This window comes from Dromiciops gliroides, chromosome 1, assembly GCF_019393635.1.
Source record: "Dromiciops gliroides isolate mDroGli1 chromosome 1, mDroGli1.pri, whole genome shotgun sequence".
NCBI classification, from domain to species: domain Eukaryota; kingdom Metazoa; phylum Chordata; class Mammalia; order Microbiotheria; family Microbiotheriidae; genus Dromiciops; species Dromiciops gliroides.
In genome coordinates, this window is record NC_057861.1 from 351,495,932 (window position 1) to 351,509,098 (window position 13,167).

At 35.9% G+C, this 13,167-nt stretch overlaps 1 protein-coding gene across 3 annotated transcripts in view; it reads right to left on the minus strand.

Annotated features, from left to right (window-relative positions):
• SEMA5A (semaphorin 5A) overlaps window positions 1-13,167 on the minus strand; it is a 664,838-nt gene that overhangs the window by 394,137 nt on the left and 257,534 nt on the right. For all 3 annotated transcript variants that reach the window (XM_043978814.1, XM_043978812.1, XM_043978813.1), the window contains one exon: window positions 5,463-5,508. In XM_043978814.1, coding sequence (XP_043834749.1) covers window positions 5,463-5,508 — 46 coding nt within the window. The remainder of the gene's footprint in view (window positions 1-5,462; window positions 5,509-13,167) is intronic.

The following is a 13,167-nucleotide window of genomic DNA, read 5'->3' on the forward strand; positions in this document are numbered from 1 at the left end:
GAAAAAAGTCAACAGCTTGAAAAGCCAAATGGAAAAGGAAATACAAAATCTCTCTGAAGAAAATAATTGCCAGGGGCAGCTAGGTGGCACAGTGGATAGAGCACCAGCCCTGGAGTCAGGAGTACCTGAGTTCAAATCCGGCCTCAGACACTTAATACTTACTAGCTGTGTGACCCTGGGCAAGTCACTTAACCCCAATTGCCTCATTAAAAAAAAAAAGAAAGAAAGAAAGAAAAGAATTGCCTAAGAATTAGGATTGAACAAATGGAAGCTAGTGACTTTATGAGAAACCAAGACACAATAAATCAAATGTAAATGAATGAAAATAAGAGAGGGAAATGTGAAATATCTTCTTGGAAAAACTGCTGACCTGGAAAATAGATCCAGGAAAGGTAATTTGAAAATTATTGGTCTACCTGAAAACCATGATCAAGGAAAGAGCTTAGACATCATCTTCCAAGAAACTGTCAGGGAAAATTGCCCTGATATTCTAGAAGCAGAAGGTAAAATAGAAATGGAAAGAATCCATGGATCACCTCCTGAAAGAGATCCCAAAAGGAAAATTTCTAGGAATAGTATAGCCAAATTCCAGAGCTTTCAGGTCAAGGAGAAAATATTGCAAGGTACCAAAAAGAAAGAATTCAAATACTGAGGAGCCCCAGTCTGGATAGCACAAGATCTAGCAGCTTCTACATTAAAGGATCAGAGGGCATGGAATATGATATTTCAGAGGGCAAAGGAATTGGGATTACCACCAAGAATCATGTATCCAGCCAAACTTAATATAATATTTCAGGGGGGAAAATGGGACTTCAATGAAAAAGAGGACTTTCAGGCATTTGTGATGAAAAGACCTGAACTGAATTTCAAATGCAAGAACCTAGAGAACCATAAAAAGTTGGAGTTGGGTGACATGCCTGGAATCATGCAGTGGGTGAGTGTCTTGTGTCTGAAGCTGGATTGGGATGGGGTCCTCCTGGGTCCAAGGCAGATGCTTTGTCCACTGAATCACCTAGCTGCCCCATGATGACATCTTTAGGGTAAAATTGAGGGATGAGAGGAATGCAATGGGGAAGCTGGTGAAGGGTAGAGGTAGCATGGGGTGAAATCCCACATGAAAGAAATAGGAAAGGGCTTATGGAGTGAGGGAAGAGATGGGGGAGGAGCACAGTAGCAAATTAACTTTACATTAATCATAATAGGCTCAAAGACCTTAAACTCATCAGAATTGGCTCAAGGAGGGAATAACATACACACTCAATTATGTAGAGTAATCTATCTATCCCTGCAGGAAAATAGGATGGGAAGGGGATGAAGAGGGAAGGGCAAAAGTTTGGAGGGCAGATTGGGGGAGGGGACAGTCAGAAACAAATCCCTTTTGAAGAGGTATAGGGTGAAAGAAGATAGATAATAGAGTAAATATCATGGGGAAAAGAATAGGATGGAGGGAAACAGTTAACAAAAGTAATTGTGAAAAAGAGAAAAGGGGGGAAATTGTACAAATAAATATTTATAGCAACTCTTTGTGGTGGCTAAGAATTGGAAATCAAAAGAATGTCCATGAATTAGGAAGTGAAAGAAGAAGCTGTGGAATATGATTGTAATGGAATATTATTGTGTTATAAGAAATGACAAGCAGGATGATTTCAGAAAAACCTGGAAAGACTCATATGAACTGATGTATAGTGAAGTGAGCAGAACTGGGAAGACATTGTGCACAGTGATAGCAGTACTGTTTGATGAGCAATTATGAATGGCTTAACTACTCTCAGTAATACAATGATCCAAGACAATCCAGAAGGACTAATGACGAAGCATACTACCTACTCCCAGAGAAAGCTGATATTAATTAAAACACAGACAAAAAAAGAAAAGAGCACTTATGGATTGTTTGTGTGTGTTTGTGTGTGTGTATATATATATACACATATATGCACATATACATATACATACATATACATGTATGTGTGTATATATATAAATATATATGTATATATGTGTGTGTATATATATATATATATGTATATATATATGTATATATATAAACACCTATATCAGATTGGTTGTTGTTTTGTGGAGGAGGGAGAAGGGAAAGGTAGGGAGAAAAATTTGGATCTCTAAATCTTGTGAAAATGAATGTTGAAGGCTACCTTTGCATGTAACTGGAAAAAATAAAATAAATGTTTCTTACAAAAAAAAAGATTCTATGATGCTCTGTGATCCTGTGCAAGTGACTTAACCCTCATTGCCCTGAAAAATAAAACATTCTAAGATGCTAAGGTGATGCAAAGACTAGAAATGAATTCTATTAAAAATGTGGTAATGATACAGAGTTCTAGTAATAGTGTATTACTATAAAAACAACCATTTGTGTATTACTAAATTAATTCACTCTTCTGGGGAAAATTGATTTTAATTCTATATTATTTGATTATTAATATTCATTTGTAATATTCCTTTCTCTTATACTAGCTATACTTAGCCAATTTTGGCTAAGGAATGTCATCCAATTAAATGTCTTCTCAAGGCATCCATTTATTAACTGTACATTGGGCTGGGCCCCACCCAAGTGGTAACCCAAGTTCTATTTATCTTATCAAAAGGTCACAGCTTGAGTCAGATCTATCCCCAAGAGAGATGAGTTTGTGTCCTTGATCCCTTCATTAGAGGTTATGGTGGGCTTGCTCATGAAGGAGAAATAAAACCAGAGAGAAACTTATAGGCTGTCCAAATTACTAAAGGGGTCTCAAAACTCATGACCAAGCTTCATTTCTCAACTGACCTCTACCACCAGCAATGAGTCTTCAGAAGTTTAGAGCTCTTAGCCCATCTCCTCATCTAATACCCACCAAACAGGGGTTGCTTTTCACTTGTCATGTGAGTTGCTAGTAATTTGCTGTCAGGAAAACAAACCTGGATTTTTATTGGTATAGACTCTCCCTTGGCATCTTTAGTTACTGAGAGAAACTGTTTACTATCAATTTATTGATTTTTGGCTAGTCTAGTTAATAAGTTGATTATTTATACCTGAAAACTTTGTCTCTCAAGATTTTATTTGTGATACTTCCTTTCTTACAGAAAATAAAATATTAGTGAAATTTCACAACTTTCTGTTCTGTAACACATTTAAAAGAGAAGCCTATTACATGAAGATTTTATCAGCAATCTTATCAGTATCCTATACCAAATATTAATCTACAAAGAGAAAAAAATGAACTAGGGCTATAGAAGTTATTTGTGTCAACAGAAGTATGATGTTATGATTTCTTTGTCAGATTACTTTTAAAAGCCTAAGACTCAGGGTGCTATTTATTTTCTTCATAGAATATACTGTCTATGGAGCCTTGACAGGTCATTAAATATCTAAGTGGCCCACACAAGTTTCTTTTGTCTTTTTTCTTCCCAGTATATTTTTAATTATTTCATGAAACATTTCTCAATTACATGTAAGCAAAATGTTTTAACATGCATTTTAAAAAAAATTTGAGGTCCAAGTTCTATTTGTTCCTTTTCCCTCCTTGAAAAGGCAAGCAATTTGATATATATTATACATACGAAATTATGCAAAACATATTTCCCTATTAGCCATGTTGCAAGAGAAAACACACATGCATAAAACATAACAAGAAAAATAAAGAAAGTTTTTCAAAAGTATGCCTCAATATACATTCAGTCATTCAGTTCTTTCTCTGTAGGTGCAGATAATTTTTTATCATAAGTCCTTCAGAATAGTCTTGGATCATTGTATTGCTCAGAATACTTAAGTCATTCACAGCTGATAATCCTACAATATTGCTGTTACTGTGTACAATGTTCTCCTGGTTCTACTCATGTCACTTTGAATCAGTTCATATAAATCTCCCCTGGTTTTTTTGGATCATCTTGCTCATAATTTCTTTTAGGATAATAATATTCTATTACAATCATATACTACAACTTGTTTAGCCATTCCTCAGACAACTTTCTAAGATAATACACTGCTGAACAGTTGTAGAACTGGATGGATAGGCAGTTTCATCATGGAAAATTTCCTATTGCAATGAAATGGACTGGGGAATGCCTGCAATTATGCCTGCCACTAGGTATACTATAGTGGGTAACTTCCCAGTTTTAAAAAATGTGATATACAATTTCTCCAAAATAGAAATATTAAAATATTTATTGGACAACCAAACATTGGTCCCCATGTTCATAAAAGTAGAACCTCTGGTGTTTCAGCTATTTGCTCATACCCTATAGTATTGGTGAAAAATTATTTGGCCAAATATGGCACAGTTACCTTACACCTAAAAGTCTATTTAAAATTAGTGTAGGAGTCATTCTGTTTAACAATGTTTTCACAACTTTACACATAGGTTTAAAAAATTCATACCACAGTCAGTTCAAAGATCAAGTTGTAAACCAAATTACAAAGACTATGAAATTAATTTTCACATAGCATTGAGAATATTATGACAGTTGGCTTTGTTGATTATTTTATGTTGTTTCTGACTTGCTTTTTCTGCAGTTAAAAAAATTAGCAGAGCTTACAATGATATTAGAGTTTGAAGTTTGATCAAAAAGATCCTTTCATTCAGCTCCATATGTGAAAAGAGAAGAGAAGAGAAGAGAAGAGAAGAGAAGAGAAGAGAAGAGAAGAGAAGAGAAGAGAGAAAAGAAAAGAAGAGAGAAAAGAAAAGAAAAAAAGAAAAGAAAGAAAAGAAAAGAAATGGCCACCTAGTTACTGCTTGTGCATATTGTCCAAGGTACCATGTTTTATAGTTGGGATCAATTTTAAAATTCATGTGAATAAATGATGGAGCTTGTGCAAATCCTCTACTTAACAGGCTCATATTTCTTTAAGAAAAAATGAGGAAATGAGCTTCTTTCTAATTATTTTTCAAAGCCTTAGTACCAGGGTTGCAAACTTTAATAACTACATGCAACAATTCAGAAGAAGCAGTTATTGAGCTGTATGTACACACTGAGATATGCAACCTTCTTTTTTTCTCTACTATTCTTTTACAAATATGGAATACTTCTTTAATGATCTTTACAAAAGGAAAGCAATTATGTCTTTTTAAGTACATAGAAGAGCTTTTGAAATAAAACCCTGACAAGATGTTTCCTAACAAGAAAAAAATTCTAAAGTGAAAACAGAAAGCCCCAACCTCCCAGAAATCTGTTGGCTACTATTTACCTTTACCTTTCATTAATGACAACAAGGATAAATCAGAGTTGTACAAGCAAGGCAGTGACAGATCTGCCTGGCATAGGTCAAAAGCTAATCTAGATTTAAAACAGGTGCTGTGACTTACATTATGAGGGGCAGCTAAGAGAAGGGAAACAGCTGCCAAGCCCACTGTGGTTTTGAAACCTCTCTATCCCCTGATTGATGGCTTTTATACATCTGTTTCCATCACATCAAACAAGTGAGTTAATTGAAGTAGACAAGGCAGGAGATAAAAAATATGTTCCCCTACCTGGATCAGTGACAAATCCTCAAGCTGCAACCTGAAGAGGTAATTTCTGCAAAATATAGAAACAAACAAAGACAATTACAACTTTTATTTCTAAGTGATGCATAAAATAAAACCTATCCAATCAGCAAGGGCAGGACATATCTTATCCTATTGCTAAAAATGTACCAATTTGAGCTTTGCTTTCCTTGCCATACATGCTGCAAGAAAAACAATTGATGTACCACTCATATTTCTCAGTAATTGATGGCTAAATCTGTGCTATATAGAGAATATGTAAAAGGAAACTGAGGTCTTATATTGAAAGTAGGTACATACTTTTAAAGCTTGTCAAATACTCTATACTCCTGCTCTACGGAGAGTTAGTCTTTGTTCTAAACGATTAGCTCCTCTTGCCATAATTAGTCATTATTCAACTTGGAACCTCTGGATTAAATAATTGTTGAAGCTCCACCATTTTCTATCTTCTAAATAGTCAGTCTTACAAAGCTAACTCACATTTCAACAAGAGAGAAACATGCAAACAACTACAGACAATTGGGATATATACAGCATAAACAATTGGAGACAATCTCAGAGGAAAGCAATACTAGCATCAAGGGGGATAGGGAAAGGCCTAAGAAGTCCCAAAACTGTACCAGCTCTAATATAAACTGCTTTTATGCACTTAATTTGGCATGAGGCCCTCTTGCTGCCTGAAGCTGATGAATACCATACTATTTGATGGCATCATTATTTCATTAATTCATTCATTCACTCATTCATTCATTTCTTTTCTTTGCCCCATGGAAGTTTAGATTTCAGTGTTGGAAGACAGGAAAATCAATCAAGCCCAAATGCTACACAATGAGTAAAAGCAACATATTTTTGAGCATTTTTTAAGATTTATAAAATGTTTTCCTCGCAACAAACCTCTGAGGGAAGTAGTAGAGTTTATCATCATTTTACAGAAGAGGAAGCCAAGGCTCGGTAGGTTTAAGAAGCTTATACAAGGTTGGGCAGCTTGCAGCTGCCTATCATGATATATCAGCCATGTAATGGCAATTCCATAGTTAAATCTCTGCCATAATAAACCTTGTTGTAATAGACTTTGATTACAGGAGGACAGGATCATTTGGTATGTTTGTTCTAGGTCAACTGTGTGAAAATGGAAAAAAAAAACCAAACCCACCCTCACTTCTCCACTGTGAATAGTAATGACTCTATAGAAATGCTCTATGATTATAAATTACTGACAAGCTGCTAATATGCATTGGAAGAGGAAATTTCCTCACCATAAGTTCTCTACACTGATGAAATCATATGTGCAGATAGAAATAATAATTATGATGATGATAATAATAATAATAATAATAATTCACATATGCAGTGTTATCTACAAAGAACTTTCTTCACAATACCCCTGGGAAATAAATAGTACAAACCCTATATCATCCTCATGTTATATACAAGGAAACGAAGACTCATGATAATCAAGGGGTTTTTGTTTTGTTTTGTTTTGTTTTTTACATAGGGTCATATAGCTAGTGAATAGGAGAGGCAGATTTCCATCCAGGACTGCTGACTTTCTATTATACCATGTTACTAGGGAAGACAACTTATGTCACAGAGGAGATGCCAGATAATATATTTATAATAATTTATAGATGACTTTGAAGTAGACTATATAGGGTTTTTTTTTTAATTCCTGGTTTAGCAATAGATAGCTTTTATTTTCATCGTATTTATACTATCAGTAAAATTTTGGGCACTCCAGGAATATATAACCAGCAAGATAATGAAAGAGGAGAGAAATTAGGAAGATCCTGGGTAATAGGAGAGGAAAATGATCCTTGGATGAAAAACTGATTGTGCAAAATAAATTGAATAGATAAGAATCTTTACATAGATCACCAAGTTATGTCAATGGACTCATGACTTCATCTATCTGGGAAGTCCCTACAGCGGTGCTGATTGCAACTTTTCCCTCCTTATGAGATCTTATAGATGAGGAGTTTTTAACACTAGAAGGACCATGTATATCAGCTGATAGCATTGTTTCCCAAATACTGTACATTATTCTAAATACAAACAGTGGCATAAAACTATGTGACTCTGATCAAGCCACTTAACCTTGCTTGCTTCAGTCCAAGTCCTTTTTCCTTTACTCAGCCTTCCCAAGTATCAGTTCTCAATGCCCTTACTTTCCTCTCAGATGTTGTAGTATTTACTGCCTGATCATACTCAGTTAACACTCTGCCAATGCACACCTTATATTATTCTTCTTTTTGAATGTCTTTGTCCTCCTAATTATGTCTTCAAGGGCTTGGACAGGCATGTCATTGTATCCCTAGTGCACAACATATGATCACATCCATGCACCAATGATTAAATGCCTACTAGGTGGCATAGTAGATAGAGCACTGGGCCAGGAGTCAGGAAGACCTGAGTTCAAATGAGGCCTCAGACACTTACTAGCTATGTGATGCTGGCTAAGTCACTTAACACTGTTTGCCTCACTTTACGCCTTTGTTAAATGAGCTAGCAAAAGAAATGACAAGAAAATACCAAATGGGGTCTCAAAGAGTCAGACAGAGTTTGTTAAAAGCCTGAACAATGACATGTACAAGATATTGTGCCAAATTCTGAGGGATGTGCAAGTATAAGGAAGAGAGGATTTCTGTCTTCAAGAAACCTACAAGGTAGTCAGCCTGATTGGACATATATACAGGCAAATGCAGCACATATGAGAAAATAAATGCATGAGAAGTATCAATCAACAAGCATTTATTAATAATGCCTTGAATTCTTTTTGTATTTTGGTTAATGCAAAGTGCTATCCATATAAATCAAGTCAAATCAACAAGTATTTATTAAGGGCCTACTATGTACTAAGGACACTATAAATATTTTTTTAGACAGGCCTGCAATTCCATTGATGAATAGAATGCAGGGTGAGGCAATTCCCTCCACTTATGTACTTGTTCTATAGCATGTAGTCTTAGAGAATCTTCTGTGGCACAGAAAAGGTTGGCTTGCTCATGGCCACTTCTCCAAATGGGTTAGAAACAGGTATTACTACAGATTAGAGAATAGCCTGAGGGGCAGCTAGGTGGCACAGTGGATAGAGCACCGGCCCTGGAGTCAGGAGTACCTGAGTTCAAATCCGGCCTCAGACACTTAACACTTACTAGCTGTGTGACCCTGGGCAAGTCACTTAACCCCAATTGCCTCACTGAAAAAAAAAAAGAAAAGAAAATAGACTGAGAAAGTTATTACTTTCTGAGAAGGTATTAATAACATTATAAGAAGGATGAGGTGGGATATAATTGGGCAAGGGTCATTACTGTGAAAGCTTCTTCCTTCAGAAACAGAAAGCATTATGTTGACTACAATGAAGTTCCATTATCATACTCAAGAGGGATTCCATTTGACATTGTATTCAGTAGACTAATCAATTTATGAGAGTATAGTGAGGTTACATGAAACTAGATTTGTTATAAGAGACTCTGAGGCTTCTATACCAGTACATAGAAGATTCATGATATGTTCAAAATGTAAAAAACTCAAGAGTTTATTTTTATTCAGCCAGGCAGTATGTAGGAGGCAAGATTTCCAACGCAAACATTTATACAAAAGGCAAAGAATGAACCAATTCCTCAGGGAAGAATGCAGGCATACCACAGAGACCAATACTCTGGGGAAGACTGCTTTCCTTTGAAAGTGACCCACTGACTAGCACCTATAGAGAAACAAAGAACATTATTATGCATGCTAGAGCAGGAGTAGTTAACCTGTAGCTCTGGTGACCTATATGACAGCTGAGACAAGTGCCAGAACCACTCTCTACACTCTTGATTTCTGGAAATAGAAGCAGACAAAAGAGAGTCCTTATCATTCCAACTGAACTGAAGCAACATACTAACTCACTTGGAAGTTGGACTAATCTCTCTACCCTTTGCCTTGTTCCCATTGATTTCTGCCTCCTTCAGAATCCTTGTTTGTCAGTCATTCCCTCTCTCTTCTGAATCTTCAGTTCTCTCCTGCTGGTATCTCCCTATAAACATGAATCTATGCTGAAGGCTAATTTTACATATATACATACATACATACATATACATATGTGTGTATATGTATATATATAGATAGATATATTTGCAGGGCAATGAGGGTTAAGTGACTTGCCCAGGGTCACGCAGCTAGTAAGTGTCAAGTATCTGAGATCGAATTTAAACTCAGGTCCTCCTGAATCCAGGGCCAATGATATATGCACTGCCCCACCTAGCTGCCCCCAGCTAATTTAATATTAAAAAGGCATCCCTTGACACTGACCTAGAAAAAGCTTCATGGGTCATCTAATCCAGTTCCTTTATTTTTAGCATAATGAAACTGAAGTCCATAGAGGTTGAATGACTTGTCCAAGGTCACATGTACAGTAAATCACAAAACCAGAGCCTGAACCCATTTCCTGTAACTCCAAAGTCAATGTTCCCTCCACGACACCAGGAAGCCTCATTCAGTTCTATTCTTTTTCTCATTCATTCTAAACATCTTTTAAAAGTTGTTTATATTCCAAACTTCCCCTTTCTCACTACCCTTTCTTTTCAACTCTGATCTGTCTTTTGCCCTTACATTATAGTGAAACTGTTCTCTTAAAAGTCAATGGCTTTCAGGGGTGGCTAGGTGGTGCAGTGGATAAAGCACCAGTCCTGGATTCCGGAGTACCTGAGTTCAAATCCGGCCTCAGACACTTGACACGTACTAGCTGTGTGACCCTGGGCAAGTCACTTAACCCCAATTGCCTCACTTAAAAAAAAAAAAGAAAAGAAAAGAAAAGAAAAGAGAAAAGTCAATGGCTTCTTTCAGTCTTTTCTTCTCCATTTACTCAATGTAATACCTGTAACTGTTGATCATTTCTTTCTGAGATACTATACTCTCCTAATGCTCCTTCTAAACCACTTTTAGGGTTATTTTCATAAGTAGTCCTTCTCAGTCTATAAACCCTTATCTGCTTTCTGAATTCATGAAGCTAAATACTCACTAAAGTTCTGGTTTTAGCCCTCTTCATTCTAAAATTTCTCCTTTGGCATTCCCATTAATTCCCACTGTTTCAACTATCATTTCCTAGATGACCCCTAATTCCTTATCTCCACACTTGGACACTTCCTTGAATTCCATAATGTAATTCCACTTCCCTATAGGGTATTTTTCAAAATGTCTGAAACTAAGTGTATTCTATTTAATCTCCACCCACCCAAAGTCTACCTCTTTATAACTTACCTATTATTTTTTCCAGAAAAATTTCCATTTACCCAGATCTCAGTCATTTTCCCTGATCTTCCAAATTCATAAAAGCCTTTCTCCAGTGGAATTTTATATAACACTTTGTACCTCTCTTACTTATTTACTCTGAACTTGTAAAAATTATTTTTAAATAATATTTTGTCTCTCTGTTAGGTCTTAAACTACACAGAGAAAGGGACTATGTCTTATCTAATCCTCGTATTTTCTCCTAGCTCCATCATAGTACACTGAACAGCAAAGGTACTTAATAAATGTTTGCTACTTTAATCCTCAAACACCCAACTTCACATAGATATAAAGTGGTAGTGCTGGGGCTAAAGGCTAAGTGTCCTGTCTTCTATACCAAGAGCTACTCTCTTCCACCATACTGATTCCCAAAATTATCAATAAGTATTTTATTCTTAAATGTCACATGATACAAAGAAGACCTGGGTTCAAGCTCTGACTCTGACCAATACTAGCTGTGTAACCATGTACAAGTCACTCATTTGTTTGGTGTTCCCAGGTAGCTCTCTGTGGTCTGGAGACTATAAAGCACAGAGGAATTACCAAAATGCACAGTAGATCCATGCATTGATAAAATCACAGGTATAGGGGCAGCTAGGTGGGGCAGTGGATAGAGCACTGGCCCTGGATTCAGGAGGACCTGAGTTCAAATCCGAGCTCAGACACTTGACACTTACTAGCTGTGTGACCCTGGGCAAGTCACTTAACCCCAATTGCCTCACCAAAAAAAAAAATCACAGGTATAGCAAAAAAGAAGTATTAATGTATATATCCATTTTTTTCATATGTATCTCCAAATTATTTTAATGCCTTATGGATATCAAATTATAAATTCCAAAAGCATTAGGCAAAGTATTGGCCCTATATTCTGGAGGACCCGAGTTGAAATCTGGCCTCAGACACTTGACACTAGCTGTGTGACCCTGGACAAGTCACTTCACCCTCATTGCCCTGCCCCTCAAAAAAATGTCTATAAAACAAAAGCACTAGGCAATGCATATTTAAACTGATCAAATTGTCCAATACAGTTCAGTGTCACTGTGGACATCTAATGTATTTATTGTGGTCATTACAATTTAAACTATAGTCTTCTATACCTTACTATATTCAAGTCATGCCTAAATACCAGGTAACATTTTACTTTGGGAATTTCTAACCTATCTTGCAACAAGAGAGAACTGAAACCCCATTAGACAATTTGATCCATCATAGTTTAGGTCTATGACCCATTGAAGTTAAAGGTTACAAAAAGAAAGAAATCTGTCTAACAGGAATAAAAAATTGATATTCCCAGATGTTGGGTCACTCACACAAACTAAAGTAAGATCTATGGTCTTTCTGAAAGAGGCAGGTCTCTAGAGGAATACAAAAGAGGCAACCACTTTATCTTTCAATTGTGAGAAGCAGAGAAGAGGAAAAACAATATATGTGAGGTACACTAGAGAGGCCAAGGACCTTTCCCAGCATGAGAAAATAATTCCATTGGATCAAATCCAACTGAGGATTCTAACCTGCACAACTCGTTGAGGTCCAGTCTACTATCAAATAATGCTGCTCTTTTGAAGAGATAAAAGTACTTAAATGTTTTCATTGATCTTCATAGCACACTAAGATATAAATAGGCAGTAATAATGCACATCACCAGTTTTCATAGAAGAAAAAGCCTAGGCAATAGTAAGTTAAGGAATTAGGTCAGTTTCTTTGTCCCCAAGTAGTCAGAGAGCTACAAAGTTCTACACTTCCCCAGATTTCTCCTCTAATTTGAGAGGTACAGAGATGAGATTTTACAGAACTGAGGATAGATACTTATTCTAGCTACAAGAAGAAAAAATGCAATTTTAAACCTTCTCTGGAGAGTGGTTTATGATTAAATTACCCAATTATCTCAAATCAAAAATGTTACCTGACAAATTCAGATATGTGATACTAACAGTACACTTTGAAAATAAAAACTATCTTATGTATTTGAATGCAATAGGCTGGGACACAAACCACTAAACTAACCATATTACTCATACTGTTATAATTCAATTCATGATTCTCATTAGCTCCCTGAGTGGTTTTCCATCGTTTTTACTTTCTAGTTGACTGATTTCAGGAAAAGTTTATGCATCATTTATGTACCATCCCTTTGCCCACGATGAACTATTAGTAACAAATTATAATATAAAACAATATATTGTCATATTATTATATTATCAATAAAGCTTTCAATAGATCAATTCTATTTATGTCTTATTTTGAGACAATGAAAAAGCCTGGATCAGAGAAGGGAATAGGGAGTTTAGTATCTTAAGAAATATAACCAAACAAATAATTTTACATGCTGGTAGTTTGAAGAGTTTAACTCTCACCTCCATTAATTTTAAATGGATAGAAGTACTTTTTTTTTTAAGTACGATATTATTTTTTTTTAATT